The sequence below is a fragment of the Balaenoptera physalus genome (assembly GCF_965194825.1).
Source record: "Balaenoptera physalus genome assembly, chromosome: X".
In the NCBI taxonomy this organism is placed as follows: domain Eukaryota; kingdom Metazoa; phylum Chordata; class Mammalia; order Artiodactyla; family Balaenopteridae; genus Balaenoptera; species Balaenoptera physalus.
The window spans coordinates 10,813,467-10,838,808 of record NC_138903.1 but is presented as its reverse complement, the minus strand read 5'-3'; the positions used below and the strand labels follow the sequence as shown (position 1 = coordinate 10,838,808).

Here is a 25,342-nt window from a genome sequence, read left to right as displayed (position 1 = left end):
CCTTACAACTAAAGGAACTAGAGAAAGAATAACAAACAAAACCCAAAGTTAGCAGAAGGAAAGAAATCATAAAGGTCAGAGCAGAAATAAATGAAATAGAAACAAAGAAAACAATAGCAAAGATCAATAAAACTAAAAGCTGGTTCTTTGAGAAGATAAACAAAATTGATAAACCATTAGCAAGACTCATCAAGAAAAAGAGGGAGAGGACTCAAATCAATAAAATTAGAAATGAAAAAGGAGAAGTTACAACAGACACCACAGAAATACAAAGCATTCTAAGAGACTACTACAAGCAACTCTATGACAATAAAATGGACAACCTGGAAGAAATGGATAAATTCTTAGAAAGGTATAACCTTCCAAGACTGAACCAGGAAGAAATAGAAAATATGAACAGACCAATCACAAGTAATGAAATTGAAACTGTGATTAAAATCTTCCAACAAACAAAAGTCCAGGACCAGATGGCTTCACAGGTGAATTCTATCAAACATTTAGAGAAGAGCTAACACCCATCCTTCTCAAACTCTTCCAAAAAATTGCAGAGGAAGGAACACTCCCAAACTCATTCTATGAGGCCACCATCGCCCTGATACCAAAACCAGACAAAGATACTACAAGAAAAGAAAATTACTGACCAATATCACTGATGAATATAGATGCAAAAGTCCTCAACAAAATACTAGCAAACAGAATCCAACAACACGTTAAAAGGATCATACACCATGATCAAGTGGGATTTATCCCAGAGATGCAAGGATTCTTCAATATATGCAAATCAGTCAATGTGATACACCATATTAACAAATTGAAGAATAAAAACCATATGATCATCTCAATAGATGCAGAAAAAGCTTTTGACAAAATTCAACACCCATTTCTGATAAAAACTCTCCAGAAAGTGGGCATAGAGGGAACCTATTTCAACATAATAAAGGCCATATATGACAAACCCACAGCAAACATCATTCTCAATGGTGAAAAACTGAAAGCATTTCCTTTAAGATCAGGAACAAGACAAGGATGTCCACTCTCACCACTATTATTCAACATAGTTTTGGAAGTCCTAGCCACGGCAATCAGAGAAGAAAAAGAAATAAAAGGAATACTAATCGGAAAAGAAGAAGTAAAACTGTCACTGTTTGCAGATGACATGATACTATACATAGAGAATCCTAAAGATGCCACCAGAAAACTACTAGAGCTAATCAATGAATTTGGTAAAGTTGCAGGATACAAAATTAATGCACAGAAATCTCTTGCATTCTTATACCCTAATGATCAAAAATCTGAAAGAGAAATTAAGGAAACACTCCCATTTACCATTGCAACAAAAAGAATAAAATACCTAGGAATAAACCTACCTAGGGAGACAAAAGACCTGTATGCAGAAAACTATAAGACACTGATGAAAGAAATTAAAGATGATACCAACAGATGGAGAGACATACCATGTTCTTTGATTGGAAGAATCAATATTGTGAAAATGAGTATACTACCCAAAGCAATCTACAGATTCAATGCAATCCCTATCAAATTACCAATGGCATTTTTTACAGAACCAGAACAAAAAATCTTAAAATTTGTATGGAGACACAAAAGGCCCCGAGAAGCCAAATCAGTCTTGAAGGAAAAAAATGGAGCTGGAGGAATCAGACTCCCTGACTTCAGACTATACTACAAAGCTACAGTAATCAAGACAATATGGTACTGGCACAAAAACAGAAACATAGATCAATGGAACAGGATAGAAAGCCCAGAGATTAACCCACGCACCTATGGTCAACTAATCTATGACAAATGAGGCAAGGATATACAATGGAGAAAAGACAGTCTCTTCAATAAGTGGTGCTGGGAAAACTGGACAGCTACATGTAAAAGAATGAAATTAGAACACTCCCTAACACTGTATACAAAAATAAACTCAAAATGGATTAGAGACCTAAATGTAAGACTGGACACTATAAAACTCTCAGAGGAAAACATAGGAAGAACACTCTTTGACATAAATCACAGCAAGATATTTTTTGATCCACCTCCTAGAGTAATGGAAATAAAAACAAAAATAAACAAATGGGATCTAATGAAACTTAAAAGCTTTTGCACAGCAAAGGAAACCATAAACAAGATGAAAAGACAACCCTCAGAATGGGAGAAAATATTTGCAAATGAATCATTGGACAAAGGATTAATCTCCAAAATATATAAACAGCTCATGCAGCTCAATATTAAAAAAACAAACAACCCAATCCAAAAATGGGCTGAAGACCTAAATAGACATTTCTCCAAAGAAGACATACAGATGGCCAAGAAGCACATGAAAAGCTGCTCAACATCACTAATTATTAGAGAAATGCAAATCAAAACTACAATGAGGTATCACCTCACACCACTTAGAATGGGCATCACCAGAAAATCTACAAACAACAAATGCTGGAGAGGGTGTGGAGAAAAGGGAACCGTCTTGCACTGTTGGTGGGAATGTAAATGGATACAGCCACTATGGAGAACTGTATGGAGGTTCCTTAAAGAACTAAAAATAGAATTACCATATGACCCAGCAATCCCACTACTGGGCATATACCCAGAGAAAACCATAATTCAAAAAGACACATGCACCCCAATGTTCATTGCAGCACTATTTACAATAGCCAGGTCATGGAAGCAACCCAAATGCCCATCGACAGACGAATGGATAAAGAAGATGTGGTACATATATACAATGGAATATTACTCAGCCATAAAAAGGAATGAAACTGGGTCATTTGTAGCAACGTGGATGCATCTAGAGACTGTCATACAGAGTGAAGTAAGTCAGAAAGAGAAAAACAAATATCGTATATTAATGCATATATGTGGAACCTAGAAAATGGTACAGATGAACCGGTTTGCAGTGCAGAAATAGAGACACAGATGTAGAGAACAAACATATGGACAGCAAGGGGGGAAAGCGGCGGGCGGTGGTGGTGGTGGTGGTGGGATGAATTGGGAGATTGGGATTGACATGGATACACTGATGTGTATAAAATGGATGACTAATAAGGAAAAATAAATAAATAAATAAACAGTAAAAAAAACCCCCCAAAAACAAAATAAATTAGTCACAGGCATAAAATGTACAGCATGGAAAATATAGTCAATAACAATCTAATATTTTTGTATGGTGACAGATGGTAACTAGAGTATAGTGGTGATCATTTTGTAATGTATAGAAGTACTAAGTCAGTATATTGTGCACCAGGAATTAATATAGTGTTATAGGTCAATTATACTTCAAAGACAAACAAACAAACAAACTCATAGAAAAAGTGATTAGATTTGTGGTTACCAGAGGCATGGGCCAGGGGGAAGGAGAATTAGTGGAAGGTGGTCAAAGGGTGCAAACTTTCAGTTATAAAATAAATAAGTACTAAGGATGTAATATATAACATGATTAATATAATTAACATTGCTTTATGTTGTATATGACATTTGTTAAGAGAGTAAACCCTAAAAGTTTCACCACACAGAAAAAAACTTTTCCTTTTTTTAATTTTTGTATCTATAGGAGATGATAGATATTCACTTAACTTATTGTGGTCATCATTTCATGATGCACTTAAGTCAATCATTATGCTTTATGCCTTAAACTTATACAGCGCTGTATGTCAATTATATCTCAATAAAACTGTAAAAAAAAAACAGTAACGGCTAACGTTTATTAGGGCTTATTATAGGTCAGACAGTCTCCTAAAGACATCTATGAACTCATGTATTTCTTATGAAAACTATATGATAGCAGCTGTTTTATCCCCATCTTACAGATAAGAAAACTGAGGCGCATAAACATTAGGCGACTCACCTGAAGTCAAGGCTGGGATGCGACAGAGCTAGGAAAAAGGGAAATACAGATTTTTTATTCTATTAACTGGAAAAGTGTTTCTAACTCAAAAATAACTTCTAAAATCTACAAAATAAACACCTAAGTACAAAAAGATTTCTTTTATTAATGAAAACTTTTACAGTGATAATAGACCCGGTTTATCTATAAAAGCAAGGCCCTACAGGAAAACTTTCCTTAATAAAGCTTGTGATAAAGAGCAGCAGTAAAAACACTTACCTGCAAGAATAATTCTACGTAACATTAAATCTGAAAATTTAAAAAAAAAATCATTTATAGCTCAGCAGCCTAGCCAGGGATTTGTCCCTGGAGAGTCATATTAAGCATTGAATTATGCGTCTCTGTTCTCAGCGCTACCTGGAAGGGTATTCTATTCTAATGATACTTCAAAGCAGCTAAAATTAGAGAATTAGCAGAAAGCCAGGGCCTAAAGGGCTATTTGGAGCCCAGGGTTTATTACTTTTATTCATTCAATAATAAACATTTAATGAGTATCTGCTCTTTGCCAGGGGTATCTCTGGTTGCTTGAGAAACTATAACTCATCTCTGGCCTCAAGGAACTCAGAGTCTTAATGCAATAAAGACATACTATTGCAGCGCATGAGTAAAAGACAAAGGTTCAGTGAGATGGGAGGTCAGACTTGCCTGGGGGGGGGATCCGGAAGGTCAGAGAGCTGGGCCTACTTCATCTGAGTTGCGAAGTTCAGGCAGAGAAATTGAGGCTTGAAGAGGTTCAGAAATGACCCAAGGGGATGTAAATCACAGCTTCAAGACGCAGAATTGGAAGCCAGGTCTTCGTACGCCTACGCCTGATCCAATGCTCCTTCCTCCTTACCAACGTGAGGACAAATCTCAAATATAATGGGCTACCAACTCACTCTCATGTGGCAGATGGTTCCAAGGTGCTCCGGTTTGATCCTCTCATATCACCTGGGGGAACGTTTGGACTCTGGCAATCATGAGGGAATTGGTCATTGATTATGATTGTTTCAAGGTGACTCTTAGAGCAATGGTTCCCAAAGTGTGGACCCCGGACTAGCGGTGTCAGCCCCACTTGGGAACTTGGTAGAAATGCAAATTCCCTAACCCCACCCCAGACCGGCTGAATAGAGAACACTGGGGGGGTGGGTCCTACAGGTGATACTGATGGAGCTAAAGTTAGAGAACCACCATCTTAGAGAAGTTTAGGAACACTTACTTTCACATTTGTTTGCTTGTTGATCAGTTGTCCAAATGTTGTAGCTATATTTCATGCATTTGGTTAGTAGCGGGGACTAGGGTCTTGCTGCTTGCATGGCTGGTGGGTGAAAAACATCACACTAGCTGGGAGCTTGTTAGAACTGCAGCATCTCAGCCTGCCCCAGACCTCCTAAATCAGGATCTGTATTTAAAAAATGCCCAGGTGATTCATATGCACGTTGAAGTTGGAGAGATGCTGGGCTAGATAACATCCATTTCCAAAGTTCAGGTTGTATAATTCTGTGAGTTTTAATGTGGTCACAAATCAGATTGTATTAAAAGTTTAAAAAAAAAAATACAACTTTCCCCCGCCCCCTGGAACTGTTTCATCACTGTGGTAATACAAAAAAAAAAAAGCCCTTGGCATTTCAGTTCATTTTTTAAAAAGACATTTATTTGGTGCTTGCTGTGTGTCACGTATTCTTCTAAGCACCAGGAATACAAAGGTGAATAAGATGCAGGTACTTCACTAAGCAGAACAGATTGAAAAACAAAACCAAAAAACTAATACCGTGTGCGTAAGGCAGTAAGAGAAGCATTAACAAGACACAGAGAGCTCAGAAAAGGAAGGGTTGCTCTTGAGTAGGGTTGGAGGTGCAATCACGGAGGGCTGCCTGGGGAGGTGACCTCTGAGATGTGACTGGAAAAACAAGTAGGCCTTCATTAGTCGGACAAAGCAGAGGAAAGACTTCAAGATGGAGAGCTATTTTCCTTGGAAAAGGTCACTTAAAACTGTAATTACAAATTCAAGAAGTATTTCTCAAAAATCAATCATTGTTATACTTTTAATCTGTACCTATTCCTGGGTTGCCTCAGGCACTTATGACCACTGCTCTGTCTTCTGCTCTATATTCTCAAAGACAGATAAAAATGTCTTCCTGGATTTAGTTATTCTTTCCATTATGCTTTTTCATTTAAGATACGTTCAAGTGTGATTTAGTGATATTTTTACATGATTAAGTGTTATAATTATAATGTCTTATCTCACATCCATTTGCCTTTAACAGTATGAATATTGTATAATAGAAAAATAATTCTAAAATATAGAGTAATCCTTTACTTATAACATGAATGGGTGACATATACAGGCTAGGTTTCAAAAATAAAATTTTTTCCATTCAAACTGCAATTTACTCCCAGGAATGTAATTCTTACTTAATGAACCTGAAAATAAAATGGTACTTTCACCCCATCACACACTAGAGAATGCAATTTACATATATTGCTCAATTTCCCCTGACCCCATCAGCTGGGTGGTTATAAAAGGGATCAACTTAATGGAAATTAACCATGGCTTGGCTGCTCTTATGCCCACCTAGTAATGTAAGATTTTTCTTTCCTGTTAATGTCTCATCCAGTTTTTCCTGGGAGTTCTTGATGGTACCTCATAGAAGTTCACCAACAGGTCTGCCCAGAATGTGTGACACCTGCCACATTCTTCTGCCTCAGTTTGGCCTTGTTGTGATCTGCTCCCTATGAGCTGGTGGAGAGCACCTCAGCCTTTCCCCATGCCACATCACCACAATAGAATCTGTGTCATGGCCAAGGGTGTTCCCCCTGAGGAGTCCCAAATGAACCAGGGGCAGAATGTATATAACTTTGATGTGATACAAATCACCGTCCCCAGTCTGTTCACCCTTTGTCATTCTATGCCTCAAAATATGCTGCTTGTTCCACAGGGTCTGATCAGAGATTTGATGCTGAGGAAATTGTCTACACCCATGGAGAAAAATAAAAGCGGATTTCCTACTTCACTTCATATTAAAAAAAAAGTAGGGCTTCCCTGGTGGCGCAGTGGTTGAGAATCTGCCTGCCAATGCAGGGGACACGGGTTCGAGCCCTGCTCTGGGAGGATCCCACATGCCACGGAGTGGCTGGGCCCGTGAGCCACAACTACTGAGCCTGCGCGTCTGGAGCCTGTGCCCCGCAAGGGGAGGGGCCGCGATAGTGAGAGGCCCGTGCACCGCGATGAAGAGCGGTCCCCGCACCGCGATGAAGAGTGGCCCCCGCTTGCCGCAACTGGAGAAAGCCCTCGCACGAACCGAAGATCCAACACAGCCAAAAATAAATAAATAAATAAATAAAGTAGCTATAAAACACAGCTTTCTTTAAAAAAAAAAAAAAAAAGTAGATATCAGGTGGATTAAAAACTAAATATGGAGGGGAGAGATAAATTAGGAGTTTGGGATTAACAGATACATGCTACTGTATATAAAACAGATAAACAACAAGGACCTACTGTATGGCACAGGGAACTACATTCAATATCTTGCAATAACCTACAATGGGAAAGAATCTGAAAAAGAATATATATAATATTTATATATATATATATATATATAAAATATAGATATATATCACTGAATCACTTTGCTGTACCCTGAAACTAACACAACATTGTAAATCAACTATACTTCAATTTAAAAAATAAATAAATAAAATAAAAGTATATGTTAGCAAATGTAAAAAAAAAACACTAAATATGAACGGTGAAACTACAAAGCAAATAGAAGAGAATGTGGGAGGATACATTTCTCATGAAGAATTGAGGAAGGACTTTTAAACAAAACCCTCAAGGCGTACATCATAAGATTAAAGATTGGTGGGCTTGGTTATGTCCATACTAAGCTTTTCTGTTTTTAAAGGAAACTGTGGACGAAGATTACAAATGATGGATTGGGAGAAGATATTGGCAATGTCCCAAACCAATGAGGGCTTTACATCTAAATGCATAAGAAACATCTGCAAATCAACATTAAAAAAAAACCCAAAATACTCGATTGAAAATTGGGCAAAAAACATGAAAAGGAAATTAAAGGAAAAAGAACCCAAATGGTCAACAACGCTATGAAGAGAGGCTCAAACTCTAGAAATCAGAGAATGCAAATTAAAACAATAAAGAAAGATAAATCCACAAAAAAGGCAAAGTCAGAAAGCTGGACAATGCACATTGTTGATGGGGTACATGAATCAACGTCTTGTGGGTGTGTAGACAGGTGCCACCATCTTGGTCACATTAAGTATACACATACCTTATAATCCAGCATTTCTGTGTCTCTCTGTGTGGGTGTGTGCTGCTGTTGTTGTTACACAGGAGGATGTATGATGATATTCGTCTCAACTTTGTTTGTAGGAGAGAGCCGAAGGTCATTAGGTGTCCACCCCTGGCGAAATGGACAAGTAAAGGTGGTGGATGTACGCTGTGGAATATTTTACAGCAATAAGAAACCAGGGGGGCCTCCCTGGTGGCATAGTGGTTAAGAATCCACCTGCCAATGGAGGGGACACGGGTTTGAGCCCTGGTCCGGGAAGATCCCACATGCCACGGAGCAACTAAGCCCGTGCGCCACAACTACTGAGCCTGCGCTCTAGAGCCTGTGAGCCACAACTACTGAGCCTGCGTGCTGCAACTACTGAAGCCCGTGCGCCTAGAGCCTGTGCTCCGCAACAAGAGAAGCCACTGCAATGAGAAGCCTGCACACCGCAACGAAGAGTAGCCCCTGCTCTCCTCAACTAGAGAAAGCCCGTGCGCAGCAAAGAAGACCCAGTGCAGCCAAAAATAAATAAATAAAAGAAAAGAAAAGAAAGAAACCAGGATCTGACCAAAGAGTACACATAGCAACATGGGAGAGATCTTTCAATAATAATAATAATAATAATAATAATATGAAAATAAAGATCAAGATAATTAGAATGAGATCTATAGTACAGTACCATTTTTATTGTCATGATACATGCAAACAAAACAACACTACATTTTTCTTTGAACTTACCAGAAGACGTGTTATTCAGACGATGGGCCTCCTGAATTGATCATTTAATTTCTTCCATTCCCTTCCTTCCCCCTCCCCTTCCCTCTCGCACCTCTTGGTCTGTTTGATTTATCCAGGTTGTGTGTGTAACTGTCAGTAAACACCCACGACCAACATTTTTCTACACTGTAGTCATGCTGTCATGAAGAGGAACAGAACAACTTATAGAAGGTTTAACATGAGCCTAGTTACTCAAGAGTACTTCTGGGTCCTTTGGTTTGGTTAGTGTTGGGGAATATATAATTTATTGCAGAGAGAGCAATCAATCTCTCTTTCTCTCTTTGATCTCTATCTCTCGCATTTCTATCTCTCTCATCTCTATCTCTGTATCTCTCTGCTTATCTCTCTCTCCCTAAGAAACCAGCCAGCCTGCTTTGGTAGCCTGCTTAGAAGGAAACCTCAGATACTCAGGAACCGAGCAGAACTGGAGAAAGCAGATGCGGAGCATCTTACACAGCCTGACGCTCGATTGCTTATCTTGCTCTTGCAATCGCCATGGATCGTTGGGCCTGCCTAGGAGGGAATCAATATCTGGCAAAGTTGAAGAATACCTATCCATTTCTCAAATTCCACACTTGAGCATACCTCCTGAGAAAAATCACAACACGTATGCACAAAGAGACAGGTACAAGAATGTTCATTGCAGCAGTGTTTTTAATAGCAAAAAATCGTCAACAACCTAAATGTCCATTAACAGCAGTATCTAAATTCTAATATGCAATAGATGACTGTAAAGCAATGAGGGTAAATGAATGAAAGCTCTCTCTCTAAAAGGCATAGATCTTTTAGAAACTGATGTTGAATAACAAAATCAAAGTGTGGAAGGGTATGTACAGTATGATACCGTTTACATAAAGTTTAAAAGCATGTCAAACAATATTACACATTTTTAAGGACATGTAATCATGTGGTAAATATATGAAGAACTACATGGGACGGACGGATACAAAAGCAAAATCAGGCTTGATGACATCTGAGGAGGGAGAGAGACACATGGGACTGGGGAAGGTTACTCAGAGTATTCCAACTGTCTCTGATGTTTATTTCTTTACAACAAAGATCCAAAGCCATATGGTAAGTTGCTAGGATCTGACAAATCTGGGTGGCAGGTACATAGGAATTGACTGCAGAACATTCTAGATAATAATGTATGCTTCAGGTGTGTCATACAAAAATCACAATACAAATCGATGCTTGCTAAAGTAGAGAAACGAAGCTACCCACACATGTAGTCGTGTACACGTAGATCACGGCCAGGTCATGAACTATTCACCCATGACCTCCACATAGTCCATTGCCCACATTGTAACCAAATCAGAAAAATGTCAAACCAGTGCTCTGTAGTGCATTATAAAGAAGTTCATGAAAACAATGTAGCTGATATCTCTGAACAAATATCTGTGAATGGTTTGCTCTGTTCACTGAACACTAGATAATGGCTAGAGAGAAAACTGAGAGGAAAAACAGAAATAATAGAAGGGAAACAATCTAGAACTGAAGAAAGGCGTGAACTCTCAGCAGGAAAACAGGCACTAAATTCCAAGCAGAATGAATGAAAGAAAATTCCAGACCTAGACACAACCTTGTGAATTCACACTGCAAGTAAACAGAAGAAATGGATCTGCAAGGTGATGGGGGATACGCTAAAGGAACGAGAAGAACATTCAGCAAACTGACTTAAAAAGACAGTGGGGCAATGACATCAATCCAAGGGATGTCACTTTGAACCTGGAATCCCATATGCAGCCAAATGATCAGTTAAGCAAAAGGGCAAAGTAAAGGTATTTTCAGACATGCAAGATTCGGAAAGGTTACGTTCCATGTAATCTTTACGGGAAAATTCCTCTAGGCAATACTGGATACAGGAAACTGTGGAGTCCATTCTAAGAAAGCTGGGAAGGGAAGTCCTAGGATGGTATTTATTCAGATAAAAACAGGTTTATACTAGAAAAGGAAGTCAAATGGCTCTGGCAGGGGGGATGCCTCCAGGAAGGGCTTATTCCATGGAACAGATAACACGATTGAGATGCTGGACCGTGTTAAGGCTTCGGTGGAAGCACACGGGACAGATTAAACATGGCTGCAGACTCTTTGTCACTCCTCCAACTGAGAGGTGCAGTCTAATTCTCTTCTTGATTCTGGTCTGGTCTGGTGACTCAGTTGACCAATAGAAAGTTACTGAGTGACATTCCAGACTAGGTCATAAGAACTGAAGCTTCTGCCCGGTTCTCTTGGGACCCTTGCTCTTGAGATGCTCCATCCTGGAAGCCAACCAACGTGTAAGAGGTGCTGCTATCTCGAGATTGCTGTGCTGTGAGGAGCCCCAGCCTCATGGAGCGGCCCCATGAAGACCCTGTTTGACAGCCTCCAGTGAGCTCCCAGCCAGATGCTAGCCACATAAGAAGTCATCCTGAAGCCCTGTCAAGCCTCAGGTGACTCTGGCCTCAGTCACCACCTGAATGCAACTGCATGAGAGATTGCAAGTGAGAATCACCCAGCTGAGCCTATCCCCAGACCCAGGAGAGATGCTAATAGTTCTTTAAGCTCCTACATTTTGGGGTGTTTTTTTAACGCAGTGCTAGATATTCAGAACAGCACATTTTAATTCTATCAGTAAGAAAAAAGGAAAACCTATAGAAACTTCAGGGTAAGTATTTTAAAAACCTAGGAAGTAAATACAGAGGAACCTAAATATGACATGATTTTGAAAAATCAATGCTATTTAAGGAAAGACAGTCTATTTTATTTCGCTGCTTTGAACATTCTTTCAAATGACTTGGCAGCCACGATATTGAGTGTGGATAAAAGGAATCCTCTTAGAACAATAATCATCACAATACAAACGCTGTTTACTGGCTTGCAAATTGCAGATCCAACGGAAGTCAAAGTGTGAATGACTTCATTTTAATGACAGAAATGAAAATGTTACCAACCTTGACTGGGAGGAAACAGTAAGACACACTTGCCCTTCTAAGAAGGAGGGATCAGCTTTAGTTAAAGGGACTCCATGAAGGAATCACACTGAACTTCTGTTAGGCATATCTATGAATATTCTGGCTGCTACAGAACTTCTCCAGGTTGAGTGCAATTCAAATTGTGTTCTGTCTACTTTCTCTTGTCTTATGAAACTTCTTCCCTTGACGTCTCCTGATGTTGAAAATCCAATCTCGTGAGAGCTCTCTTAAATATGTATGCAGTCTGTAGTCATCTCTTTTGGAAATATTAATCAGAGCCTCTCTGTATTTCAATATTTAAACACATTTTAAGTCATTTCAGGTTCAGTCACAGGACAAGGTTTAGTGCAGAGAAGAGTCGTGCTTCTTAAATTCTATCTGTTGGTAATCATTTAATACAGGGATTTTCAAACTTGAACACGCATTAGAATTATCTGGCGGCTTGTTCAATCAGATTGGTGGGCTGCCCCCAGAGCGGGAGTCAGCAGGTCTGGGTGGAGCGCAGGAATCTGCATCTCTAAGTTTCCAGTGGGTGATACTGCTTGCTGCCTCTGGTTCAGGGGCCGCACTTTGAGAACCACCGATTTAAGGTGTAATGAATTCACAGTTCTTCTTTCCTTCCACGTATAGGGTTCTCTGTTTCACCTTCTAGAAGAGCTCTGGATAACGTCATGGTTTTTGCAAAAGCAGTTGACCATGCTGTTTTTCCAGGCTGCAGTGGTTGACAAAATATTGATCCCTAAACACTGAGGCAAACATTGCTTCTCATAACAGTGTGAATGATGTCAATGTGATGGTACTGATGGCCTAAGATAGGAGGAAGGAGTGCAGAAGTGGGGAGGTGGAAAGAAAGATCGACTGCGGGAATAATTAGGTCCATTCCACGTCGATAAGGAATCAACAGAGACTGTCTAAAGATGATTGAACAAGAAGCAGAGATGTAACTATAATATTTAAAGTTAAATAGATAATGAAGAATAGACACAATAATAATATCCCTATTAGACATTGGTTAGGGGAGAAGAAGGAAAGGTGAGGGGTAACATAAATAAGTGAATTCCTTATCTTTCAAGAGGTGATTGGTAGAAATTGTCCAAAGTCGGTAAGTCATCCACATGGCGTGGCAAAAAAAAAAAAAAAGTTGGTAAGTCAACAAATTATATTATTTAGAATTAAGGAGAAAACCACTAGAAGAACTAAAAATAGAAACTGGTGAAATGGGTTGTCTCTTGGAACTGGGACCAAGGGTGCAGAGTTTGGGATAGGAGATGCTTGCTTTTTCTCCCTAAGTTCTCTGGTGGAATTTAAGCTTTTAAAAAATAATGCTGTATTTATTTGATTAAAAACAATCAAGCTATCTACTTGGCCAAAAACTGATGAACAAAATTGCAATTCCGAGTTCAAATCTTGATTCTGACTAACATCCATGATTTGGGGCAAGCTTTATTTGGAGTCTCTAGCCTCAGTTTTCTTTCTTAAAAAAAGGATGACACCTCGAGAGGTACAAACCATTAGGTATAAAATAAGCTACAGGATATATTGTACCACATGGGGAATGTAGCAAAAAAAATGAAAAATAAAAAAGGGATGATAATAGTAATTTCTCAGAGGTTGTTCTAGGAAATAGATGCAATAATTATGCATGAAAGTCATTTGGCATAGTACCTGGCACATTTGCCTGATTAAATATTAGGTGTTGTTATTATCAATGTCATTATAATCGTACCGGTAACAGACTGGAACCAAATTTTCAGTAGTGAGGGACAGAGGCAGAATGGAAGCAGAAAAGACAAATCTGGTCCATGCATGTATTTCTGGGTTATGTGACACTACATTTATTTACATCACAGGCACGTGCACAGGTGTGTGTGTGTGTGTGTGTGTGTTTGCCTTGTCACAGCTTTCTCAGAAATCCAGGGAGTATGACGGAGTACTTCAGTATAGTCTGATGCAACAATATAGCTTTACATAGCTTTGGAAAATAAAGGGAGAGAATAAAGGGTCACAGAATCTAGAAAGAAATGAGCCCTGCTCCATATTCATCTCTGCTGAAGCCCACAGGGAGGAAACAGCACCCTTTCAGGGTACTCTGGCCACGAGTTCCAAGTGGTCATGGAGGGCAGTTGAACTTCAATGTGTGGGCTCCACTCCCAGATGAATAGCTTAGGAGCAAGTGACCTGGAGCCATTCATCCCCCTTCCCCTGAATACTTGAGAAAGCCATGGTTATGTTGGTTAAAGTTCAGCATGTTTTACAGTTCATCTGCCAGTTTAACTGTTCGATGTAACCTGACCTCAAAGTCATATTTGACTGTAAAATGAGTGCAGTGAAAAAAGTCATATTGCCACAGAAAGTTTACCTATGGACCTACCACTGATGCACAGGTCAGTACATCATAATTATTGGAGTTTCCAGCCCCAGAGAAATTTGGCATATTAACATGGAAACTAGAGAATGGGCCATATCTAGAGAATGGGCCAGGGCCAGGACAGAGAAGGCCAAAGGCTGTTCACGTGGCCTCTGATGACTTATGTCAGAGCTCCGGGTCCTGAAAGCCTTTCAAGTTTGTATTTCAAGTGTCTACAATATTTCTTCTGTTCAGAGGAATATGTGATCTGTTGAGTTTGTAGCTGAAGGAAAAGCCTTGGATGGCATGGCTGACAGACCCCCAAGGTGGTCCCCATGATTCCTGCCCCCTGCTGTTCATGCCCCATACGGCCCTCTCCTGTTGAGTGTGGGCAAGACCTGGGACACGCTTCTCACCAATAGAATATGGCAGCGGTGAAGTAATTTTGGAGATGTACTTAAGGTCCCCAATCAATTAATTCTGAGTTGATCAAAGGGGAGTTTCTCCTGGGGGGACCTTACTTAACCCTGAGGTCAGAGATTCGCTTTGCAGGCTTGATAAAATAAGCAGCCATAATGGAGCTGGCCCTGTGCCATGGGACTGTGGGCAGGCTCTCTGACCTCACGGCAGCCTCTGGTCTCCAGCCAGCAAAACAAGAAAATGAATTATTCTAACAATCTGAATGAGCTTGGAAACAGAGTCACCACTAGCCAAGCCTTCAGATGAGGATGCAGCCCAGCCACAACCTTGTTTGCAACCTTTTGAGAGCCTGGGCAGAGGACCAGTTAAGCTGTGCCCGGACTCCTGACCTCCAGAAACTGTGAGATAATAAATATGTGTTATTGTAAGCTGCTAAGTTTGTGTTAATTTGTTACACAGCAATAGAAAACTAATACAGAAGGGTGGAGTGGGAGTGTCAGGGGAGACAAAGAGGGCAAAGAGGACAAAGGCAGGAAATAATAGATAGTGGAGATTAAATTTAAATTGGCTTTCATCAAACTCTGAGCTCACATCTTCCTTTATTCCTTTCTACTCTGTATATATTTTAGACCTCAGAATGGATTGGGCTACATCTGAGTGGCCTTGGGATGAGGCTTGGAACCCAACCAAGAAGGAAGTTGGGCCCAAGAACTGGTGGAAAGATGGGGAAAAGCAGAGGAAAGTTCCAGCTCTGGACTGAGGGCTGGTGTGGCATCAGAGTGTGTTTTCAGGAGGGACATATTTTAGGGAACAGAATGCACATGCTGATTGTTAGGTCAGTATCTGACACAACGCTTCCCATACGCCAATGCCTATGTTAATCATCACCAACTAATGTGTAGTCAAAATTTGCAGCAGATTTTCAGATCTTGGGGAAGAAACAGTCATCCATGCAAATCACACATCATCATCTAAGGCATCCAAAGGCTAAGAACAAGTGCTGTGTGAGTCTCTGTGTGTGTTGGCATTGTTCAGGGGCACTCAGGTGTCTTTTTACTTAGGGCTTACCTGGGGTTGAGGAAAGGATTTGGGTCAGAACTCGTGGTCTAACGAGGGAGAGTCTTCATCTGCTACCGTTTCCATTACACACACCATTTACATGTCTCTAGCAGGGCCTGTGTGAAATGGGTGTCATGTGTACTAACTGATCAGAGTTAGCTCCTTCCCCCCAAATCTAGACAAATCTTCCCCAGCAGCCTACCCGTTTCCCTCTTAGAATTTGCTGCCATCTGTCATTATTCTGTTTATTTTTTACCTTTTTGTCTGCTTGCCTACTAAAGCTTCATTATCCAACAGGGTAGCCACTAGCCACAGATGGGTGTTTAAATTTAAATTCATTAAATTGTATAAAGTTAAAAATTCAGTTGCCACATGGAAAGTACTCTGTAGCCACATACTATTTGCTACCATACTGTACACCAACGATTTAGAAAATTTCCATTATTGCGGAAAGTTCTACTGGACAGTGCTGACTGCTACCCGTTTAGCCATTTTCACCACGGGCTTCAGACCCTTTAAACACCTGAGTACAGGCAGTCCTCACTCTGCATGGGTCTGATATACGTGAATCTCCATTAACACTGTTGAGCTAAACACCAGTCCCCCAACGACATGGTTTAAACTTCGGTTGCCATGGTATGTTAACTGTGAATAACTGCATAAAGTACAAATTTTGCTACTAGCTTTTTTTCCTTTTTTTTTGTAACCTCTTTATTGGAGTATAATTGCTTTACAATGGTGTGTTGGTTTCTGCTTTATAGCAAAGTGGCTACTAGCTCTTTAATCCAAAAATCACTATATAAGTAAAAGGTGTGCATGATGATCAGTGACCAATCATATCACTTCTTTCAAAGTCTGCCAGTGATTGGTCACTGAGCACCTGCTATTCAGTTCACGCACAGACAGCAAAGCACGTCGTCATGCCTCCTCCCTTTATCCTGAGTGATAAAGCCATATAACGTTTTATAAAAAATGGATGATTGAAAGAGGGAACTGGCCAATAAGGACGAGAGTGTAACAAAGAAATAAAAAGTGGTTACTCTGGAAGTGAAATTAAAATCAAATGTAAACGGAGTAATAGAAGAAGTAGGTGACTGTGTGAATGTTATCACTGCCCTCATTTGAGATTGTAGACATACAGGCCAGAGGGATGCAGTGAAGGTGAACTTAGTGACATAAATAAGGGGAGTGGTTGTGATGAAAAGGATGAAGCTGTCCCCGAGGAAGTGACACTAGGGAAAAAACACTCACATTAAGGAACTCTTAGAGATACTGCACAACATTGAAAGCCCCAATGATAAAATATTGAAAGCCGATCCACATTTAGAAAGGAGTAAGAAAATTTGCCAAAGCACAGAATAGATGCTCATTCCATACTGTAAGTTACATGATGCAGAAAAGGCAAGCACTGTTCAAACTACTCTATAAGGTTTTACAAAATGACCCATTTTAATTCTCAAAGTTTCCAATGTTTTAAATTACTGTGTACAGGTACTAAATAAATAGGCATTTTACTATATTTTTCATATCCCTATACATTTATAAATGATAGTAAGAGAATGATATTTTGATAAAAATCTTCGTAAGTCACGGAACAACTGTAATTTTTTCGGATTATTAAGATCACTTTACACATTTTGGGCTTGCATGGTCATCTTTACAGTCCTGCACCATCATGCAAAGTGAAGACTGCCTATACTTCCTTCAAACCCCTCCTTTCTTAAGGAATAACAAAGCATTATCCATTCTAGAATGGGCACTCCCTTTTTGGCAGGGACCATGTCAATCATATTCATCACTGTACCCTGCCTCTGGCACCTAGCACAGTGTTTGCCCAGATTAGGACGTTGTTAATAGCTATTTGAACGAATGAATGGACTCATCCTGGGAGGGGGTGACGGAAAGAAGTCATAAGTCATTTAGTCAAAGGGCAAGATGTGCAAAGGGTACTAATTCAAAAGGAAAACAGAAGAAGCTAATTCCGCCTAACGTTGTATGTGATGATAGCGCAAACGGCATCCTGGACCAGAATTTTGGTTTAGACTATAGAGTGGAAAATGAGGGGAATTCCCTGGCGGTCCCGTGGTTAGGACTCCGTGCTTTCACTGCCGAGGGCCCGGGTTCAGTCCCTGGTTGGGGAAAAAAGATCCCTCAAGCCTTGTGTCACAGCCAAAAAAAAAAAAAAATATATATATATATATTTATTTAATATATATATATTTTTTTATTTTAATGCTTTAAAATTAACGTGTAACATAAAATTGAGATGCAATTATAAATATGGTGGAAAGATTAGGAAAAGTTCACCCGAAGGTAGCAGGTTAATTTCAAGTTGAATGGTGAAATAAGCTACTTGTGATAACTGGTTATCTATTTCCCTGAGCTAAGCAGGATTCAATTAATTCCATTATTTTCTGCAGCAGAAACAGTTGATAAAGACATGGATTGTTCTTCCATGGATTTCCTATGTACAGGCTTCGAAATTTATTTATTTTTTAAATTAAGATGAATGGATAAAGAAGATGTGGCACATATATACAATGGAATATTACTCAGCCATAAAAAGAAACAAAATTGAGTTATTTGTAGTGAGGTGGATGGACCTAGAGTCTGTCATACAGAGTGAAGTAAGTCAGAAAGAGAAAAACAAATACTGTATGCTAACACATATATATGGAATCTAAAAAAAAAAAAAAGGTTCTGAAGAACCTAGGGGCAGGACAGGAATAAAGACGCAGACGTAGAGAATGGACTTGAGGACACGGGGAGGGGGAAGGGTAAGCTGGGACGAAGTGAGAGAGCGGCATGGACATATATACACTACCAAATGTAAAATAGCTAGCTAGTGGGAAGCAGCTGCATAGCACAGGGAGATCAGCTCGGTGCTTTGTGACCACCTGGAGGGATGGGATAGGGAGGGTGGGAGGGAGACGCAAGAGGGAGGAGATATGGGGATATATGTATATGTATAGCTGATTCACTTTGTTATAAAGCAGAAACACACCATTGTAAAGCAATTATACTCCAATAAAGATGTTAAAAAAATAAAATAAAAATGAAAAAAATAAAAATGAAAAAATTTTAATACAGTTTCTAAAGGTTACTTTCCAATTTTTGAAATGAAAAAGTGAGAGGGGTAGGCTAAGGAATAGGCAGAATAAAAAGTGTCCAACTGAGTGATGTTCAAGTTGTTATGAATAAAAATTCAGTTCAAAAGGTAAGATTCCAACTCTTTGATCTTTCAAAGCTGAGAAGCTATTTCTGTAATCTGACTTGAAAGTTTTATCATAGTTTTTGGAATGCCAGAGGGGAAACCTGCACTGAAATCCATAAAACCAAACTGAAAACTATTCTCACAGACAGACACACACACCTATCTACTCAAACACCTGTCCTGCACCTCTATACACCCAACACACTCACGCACACACACACACACACCCCAAATCAACCACTTTCACGGCAGAGATAAAATCAGGTTAGAGGAGAAATAATGTAATAATATCCATGTATTTTGATCCCTGTGAAGATTCCTAAATATTTGGAAGAGGTGAGGAATCACCTGAACATAGCTAATTTGCTTTTTTCTCAATTTCAAAAACAGTTAACACAATTATGAATGGTGATAATCAGTCCAAGAGAACAAACTTTTCCATTGCCAAATGGAGAGTAATCCAGGAGGAATAAATTAGTGTGACATCTTGAGTAGCTCAGAAATAACATTCAGAGAATAACTGACATTTAGAAATATATAGAAGAGGAACAGAAATGAAAATTGTCTTTCCTAAGACGAATTATAATGAAAGATGAGATTCATAGCAAAAGGAATCAATCTATTGTAATGTTGCTGTAGCTGGTCATTTCAATAGTCAGTTTTCTTTTTTTCTGAAACATAATTTCTTTTGTCATTAGACTAATATCAGCTGGGCTGAGGGGTCTGTGTCATTTTAATGTCTAAGGCAACTGCATTAGTTGCTGGATTTTACTAGAAGCCTAAAACTGTGGCGGTGGTTCATCTGACCCTTCTGTCTTTCCATGTCAATCAGACCCCTCCGGCCAATCCACTTACATAAAGTATGGTGGAACTGAGACTCAGGAGAAGGGCAAATGTGTTCAGACTAACTCTCTGTGTCAAAGGTGAAACTCCTAAACACCTACAATAATAATAACAATAGCACAGATATAGAAAAAGCTGAAAGCAGATGCCCCAAATTGTTGACAATGACTGTCTCTGGGGGTTGGGTTTATAGGAATTTTCACTTTCTTCATCATTTATTTCTGTAACATATTTATTTGGTAATATTAGGGAAATATTAATTTTAAAAAGCGTGAAAATGGCATTATGATTATGTTTTAAAATTCTTATCTATAGGAAGTGCTTACCGAAATATTCATGGATTAAGTGCTATGATGTCTGGGATTTGCTTCTACATACAGTTTGGAAGGAGGTGCCTAGAAACAGAGAAAAGATTGGACATGAATGGGTGTGTGATCAGTACATATTGATTCATTATATTATCGTGCCTATCTTTGTATATGTTTGAAAGTTTTATAATAAAGGATGAATAAAAATGATAGGTGGTACACCTGGAAAAATAGGCTGGGGACTAAATGTAAAGGACCTCAGGGACAAGGAAGTTTCATTCTCTGCTTCAGTGGTCTCCGAACTTTAGTGAGTGCAACCCTACCTGCGACAATATTATTGCACACATGCATCAGGCATATGCTTATTAATTAATTGATTTATTTAAAATGATGTACATATACCACTGTACTCTTATGCCATTATAAAACATACACAAACATAAAAAAGGCTAGATAAAAATAAACACAAGTATCATTCTAATACATTCTTCCTACACTCTAGTGGACCTGGACCCCACTTAGGAGCAGCACATTTAGCGATTGGGGGGCTCTTGAGGTTTTCTAAGTAGCAAAGAGTTTGTTTATAAGAAACAGAAATGTATTGGAGCACCCAAAGGTAATGGGAGATTGGTTAGAAAGACCCAGAGCTATTTCACTGAGGCCTCGCGAAGAACTGAAATGGACTGGGGTGGTGTTCTAACTGTACATGTGATCGAACAAGGATCATCACTTCCTCGTATATTTCTCTTATACATATGCAATACACTCATGTATTCTGCACAGTCAGGATACAATACGTATATAAAACAAACAGCCCCTACATATTACCTTGGGCAATATATTTAACGCAATGCTTATGATGATAATAATATCTAACACTGAGTACTTACTCTTTGCCAGGTATTGCAGTAAGAACTTTCTATACATAATTTTACTTAAAACTCAGGACAATCCTATGGAAATAGATCTTATTATTGACTTCCATTTTACTAGAAGGAACTTGAGACTGAGGAAAATTGATAAAGGGCTAGAAAACGGCAGAGTCCAAATTTAAATCAAGAAGTTTCTGACCCCAAACCACATGTCCTTAACTACGAAACTATATTGCCTCCATAGGGAATTAATGATAGTGTCCAAACAATAAGATCGTCGTGATGATTAAATGAGATAAGATATATGATATGTTTAGCACAATGTCTGACATAGAACACAATCCTATTAATATGTATTTTCGTATACAGAATATTTACCAAAAATTTTCACAGTAAACATCATTAATATTTCTCACTATCAAACACCAATATTTATAATTGTAATCAAATAATGTTTTATTATTTAAACATTATAATAACACATCTAAACTCCTTTTGTTTGCTACCACCTATAAATATGTGTGGCTTTTGTTATTGAGTCTCTATGGAACAACTGACGAGAGAGACAGCAACTAGGGACTGTGTTATGCCTACAGAAATGGAAATATTTGCACTGGGCACACTCCTGTCATATTCTAAGAAGCCACCTACATAAATAGGAGTGTGTGTAGCTTGAGCACTAAAAGAGCCACGAAGTACATATGTACATATCAACTTTATTTTACAATTGCAGACTTTGCATCCTTTTGCTTTGACCCAAAGATACATTTTTAGAGAGACGATGGTTCTAAAAACTTCTTTGCATTCTGTCAGGTTCACTTAAAGCAGTCAAGTTTACCACTCTTTTTTCCCCCCCAGCTTTCATATTTCTATCAGTCAATCCAGATTACAACATTTCATAAATACTTTTATTATTTATTTAAGTATGGCTTCCATATTAGAGTAACTATCTTTCCCTGATTTTCTGGAACATTCCAGATTTGAAATTTTGTCCCAGCAGTGTTAGGTTGTCATTGCAAATTTGGTTGGAAGCATTGGCTCCCGTAGAGGTGATGCACGAAGCTCTTTGCTTTACGTTACTGGACCTGCATTTACTTGTGAGGATCATTAAATGTTCCTTTTCATAATTTTGCAAATACTTTACTAAATGTTCTGTCACCCTGAAGGGAATTCTAGAGAGACGGTGTCTTTGGTTTGTATATTTTGACATTGAGTCAAAGCAGATCTCTCTTTTCATCAATTTAATTTTGGTATTATTAATTCCTTTCCTTGCATGCAATTAGATAGTCCCTAAGTAGGTATTACCCAGGAACCTGCCCCTCATTCCCTCTGTTCTTCTAGTTGGGAAGTATTTTAATTCTGGAAACATCATGAAGAGCATTTGTGTTGACACAATAGAATCCACTCCCACCCCATTTCTAGCCCAAATGGCGTAAGCCAAAATGAAATATGTAGGATTCCTGGAAAAAAGCATCAGATAACCAAACACTATGAGCAAAAAATTAATTTATTATATATATTCTCTAATAATTCATAATAGCTTTTTGAATTTTAAATGTCTTTTTGCTATTTCCAATGCTTAAAAATCATAGTTTTAAAACATAAGTACTGTTTTATATACATGGTGATTTTTCTTTTCTTTTCTTTTCTTTTTTTTACTTCTAAATATGAATGATATGGTCTCCAAGTATCCACTTGGAAGGAAAGGGGATAGGATTCATTGTTTTGCTCCAACACAGCAGAATTTAAAGTTTCACATCACATACCTGGAGTTTCGACTATATGAAAAATAGCCAAAGATCACCACTTTCTTGTATATTTCTTTTACATGTATATATATGTATAATATAAACAGAATACATCTGGATTAGTACATTTCAACTTTTCATCAATGTGACTTTTATCTCCTATTTCATATAAAATAACAAAATATACAGAGAGAAGAAAGGAGACATCTGTTCATCGTACACATAAAGTAAATAAAAGTTCATGTATGGCTTTGCAAAGGTAGATTATGACGTGACTTTCATACTTTATTTATTTAAAAGCATCTTGAGAGAACGTGTTAGTGTGCTTACGAGAGCGGCCATGGTGGTTGAATGTCGCATTGAGAGTCCAACATTGGGATCCCCAGTGGTCTTTCCGGTGGCTGCCTCGGCAGCTTTCAGGAGACAGATGTAGTTTATGACCACCTCATCGATCTTCGCTACAATTTCCTGCCGCTGTGTCTCTGAGTTCACAACTTTAACTAACCGCATGCAGGCCTCTGTTAGGCAACAGAGCACTTGAAAGCTGGAAGTCATAGCTAGGAGCATCTCCTCTGGACTTTTCTCGGCCATTGCCATTTTCCTGCAGGCACTTCCCAACTGTCTGGACTCAATGGATAACAGCTGCTTGTACTGAGAAAGCGTTAGGTCATACGCTTCAAGGCGTGACTCCTCTTTCTTCCCCTTGGTTGCCCTGACAAGGCAGAGCAGCTCATTGGCATCATTCTGGGCTGCGAGGAACCCATCGGGCATTGCATATGCGCTCTCCTTAAGGGCATTTATCCTTGCAATCCGGGCATCAAAAGCCAGGTTGCTGAAGTCCACATCATCTGGGCCACTCAAGTCTTCGGCCCAGACCTTCAGCACTGAACCTCTGGACAGCTCCCCTCCTTTCTTCTGAATTCCGACAGCCAGGGGTGGGCTGGTTGGGTCCGGCATGGCTTGAGCCATCTGTGGTCGAAAGAGGCAAGAGACTTGGAGGGTGGCCTCTGCCTCCTCCTCATCCTCGTCACCATCTTCATCCTGCCCTCGGTTCAGGAAGCAGTAGCTGAAAGGTCCCCGGCATCTCCAATTGCTGCCTTCCAGCTTCCGCAAGGGCAATGTCCTATACAGCTTTGAGTTTTTGTGAGCCGCTGGGGACCTTTTGTGAACTTTCCCCTCAGAGCTAAAGTGCATCGAGCTTTGGGAAAAACTTTTGGTGAGCTTCTTCCCTAGGGGGAGTTCTGCTCGCCTTTCTGAACTGGCCTCCTGCGCTTCTGTGATACCTGGACACTTTAAGCTGACTGCACCTTTGCTTCTCTCCCGGAAGGTCTCCAAACTTACAGATCCCGAGAGGATACTGCCGCTACGTCTCAGAGCCCTCTGGCTGGGGGGTGTCCGGAGGCTCCCCCCTCTCAGATCCAGTGGCCACCAGCTCACAGCCTCTCCGTAGGCCTGGTTTGCTTGGGAGAAATCAGTAGGGTCTTGATTTGGAATTGGCACCTTTGATTCCGAGTGAATGTTTGATGGTAGCAGGGTGGGATCAGCTTTAGGATGTTGAGACCAAGCTGAAGGCATGCCTCCTCGTCTCTCCTTCCCAGGCTCTGTCAAAGCTACACTAGGGGTAGTAGGAAAACAGAGAGAATCATTAAGCACCTCATGGGTGGTCATTTTTACTAAATCTCTATGTGATGTCTGTCATCTCCCAAGGATGTACTCTAGAAGAGCTGCCATCTGCCAGGGTCGACCTGCTTTCCAAAGACGGCCTCCTGAAATCTTTTAATAAATTTTAATTTTAATATATTTTAAGAAATACTAGAATCTCTTATTCCTGAAACTATTGATTCATTTGGCATTGTCTAGAAATCACAAATATTTTGAGGGAGACAGTGGAATTTTATGAATTGCCTTGTTCCCAATATTTATCTATTAAAGCTTAGACACATAATGAGCAAACACACATCTTACATATAGATTATTCAAACATATTTATGACATTTAAGTTCCATTTCAAGGAGTTAGGTTAATCCCGGCATCGGTTACCTTCTTAAAAAGAAGTGACCTAATTTAATTAATGCAAATTAGGTATATTCACCTTTTAAAGAGGACCCCATGAGGTTTGCCTGGTACAGGGTTTGAAGTTGAGACACTGGGGAAAGTCCCAGAAAAGTTGTCATGTGAGGACAATAATCTCCACCTCACAGAATTTTTGTGAGAAGCAAGAGGTAAGTTAGGTGAAAGCTCTTTGTATACTGCAAAGTGTCCTTTAATGAGTTTAGAGGTAAAGATGCTAGTTGGGAGGTGAGTTTCGTAACATTCATAGACGGGTTTCCCAAGGCAGGTGAAGCCAGTGGTGAGTTTTGAGAAAGGCGATAATCTTAAAACGGCGGAAATGGAAATTAACCAATATAAGGTCTCACTAACATCTATTGACCTATATGGAAAAGACGCTACTGAGGATATAATTTGAAATTGGAAAGTATGAAATAGTGTCTGCTTTTGCCACACGATGGCCGGCCAAGTGGATCTCGGAGACGGATAGGTGCCCATTGGGTGGCAGAATGGTGAAGGCGGGCACAGAAGGTGGCTGTGTTCGTGCTTCTACCTGCGTCTATATTTTATTATTTTGGGGAAAATAAAGCACCT

The 25,342-nt window shown here is 39.5% G+C and overlaps 1 protein-coding gene and 1 long non-coding RNA gene across 5 annotated transcripts in view; one reads left to right on the top strand and one right to left on the bottom strand.

Moving 5' to 3' along the window:
• Nucleotides 1-6,884: 6,884 nt before the first annotated feature.
• LOC309652985 overlaps nucleotides 6,885-25,342 on the top strand; it is a 373,352-nt gene continuing 354,894 nt past the window's right edge. Inside the window, exon 1 of the long non-coding RNA XR_014258947.1 lies at nucleotides 6,885-7,249. This is a non-coding gene — a long non-coding RNA (uncharacterized lncRNA). The remainder of the gene's footprint in view (nucleotides 7,250-25,342) is intronic.
• The window catches only part of FRMPD4 (FERM and PDZ domain containing 4), a 530,997-nt gene continuing 527,227 nt past the window's right edge, over nucleotides 21,573-25,342 (bottom strand). For 3 of the 4 annotated variants that reach the window (XM_082446916.1, XM_082446917.1, XM_082446918.1), the window contains one exon: nucleotides 21,573-24,309. In XM_082446916.1, the coding sequence (XP_082303042.1) occupies nucleotides 22,985-24,309 (1,325 nt within the window). In that variant the 3' untranslated portion in view covers nucleotides 21,573-22,984. Of the gene's footprint in view, nucleotides 24,315-25,342 lie in introns of all 4 variants that reach the window. The other variant, XM_082446919.1, reaches the window with a different exon arrangement.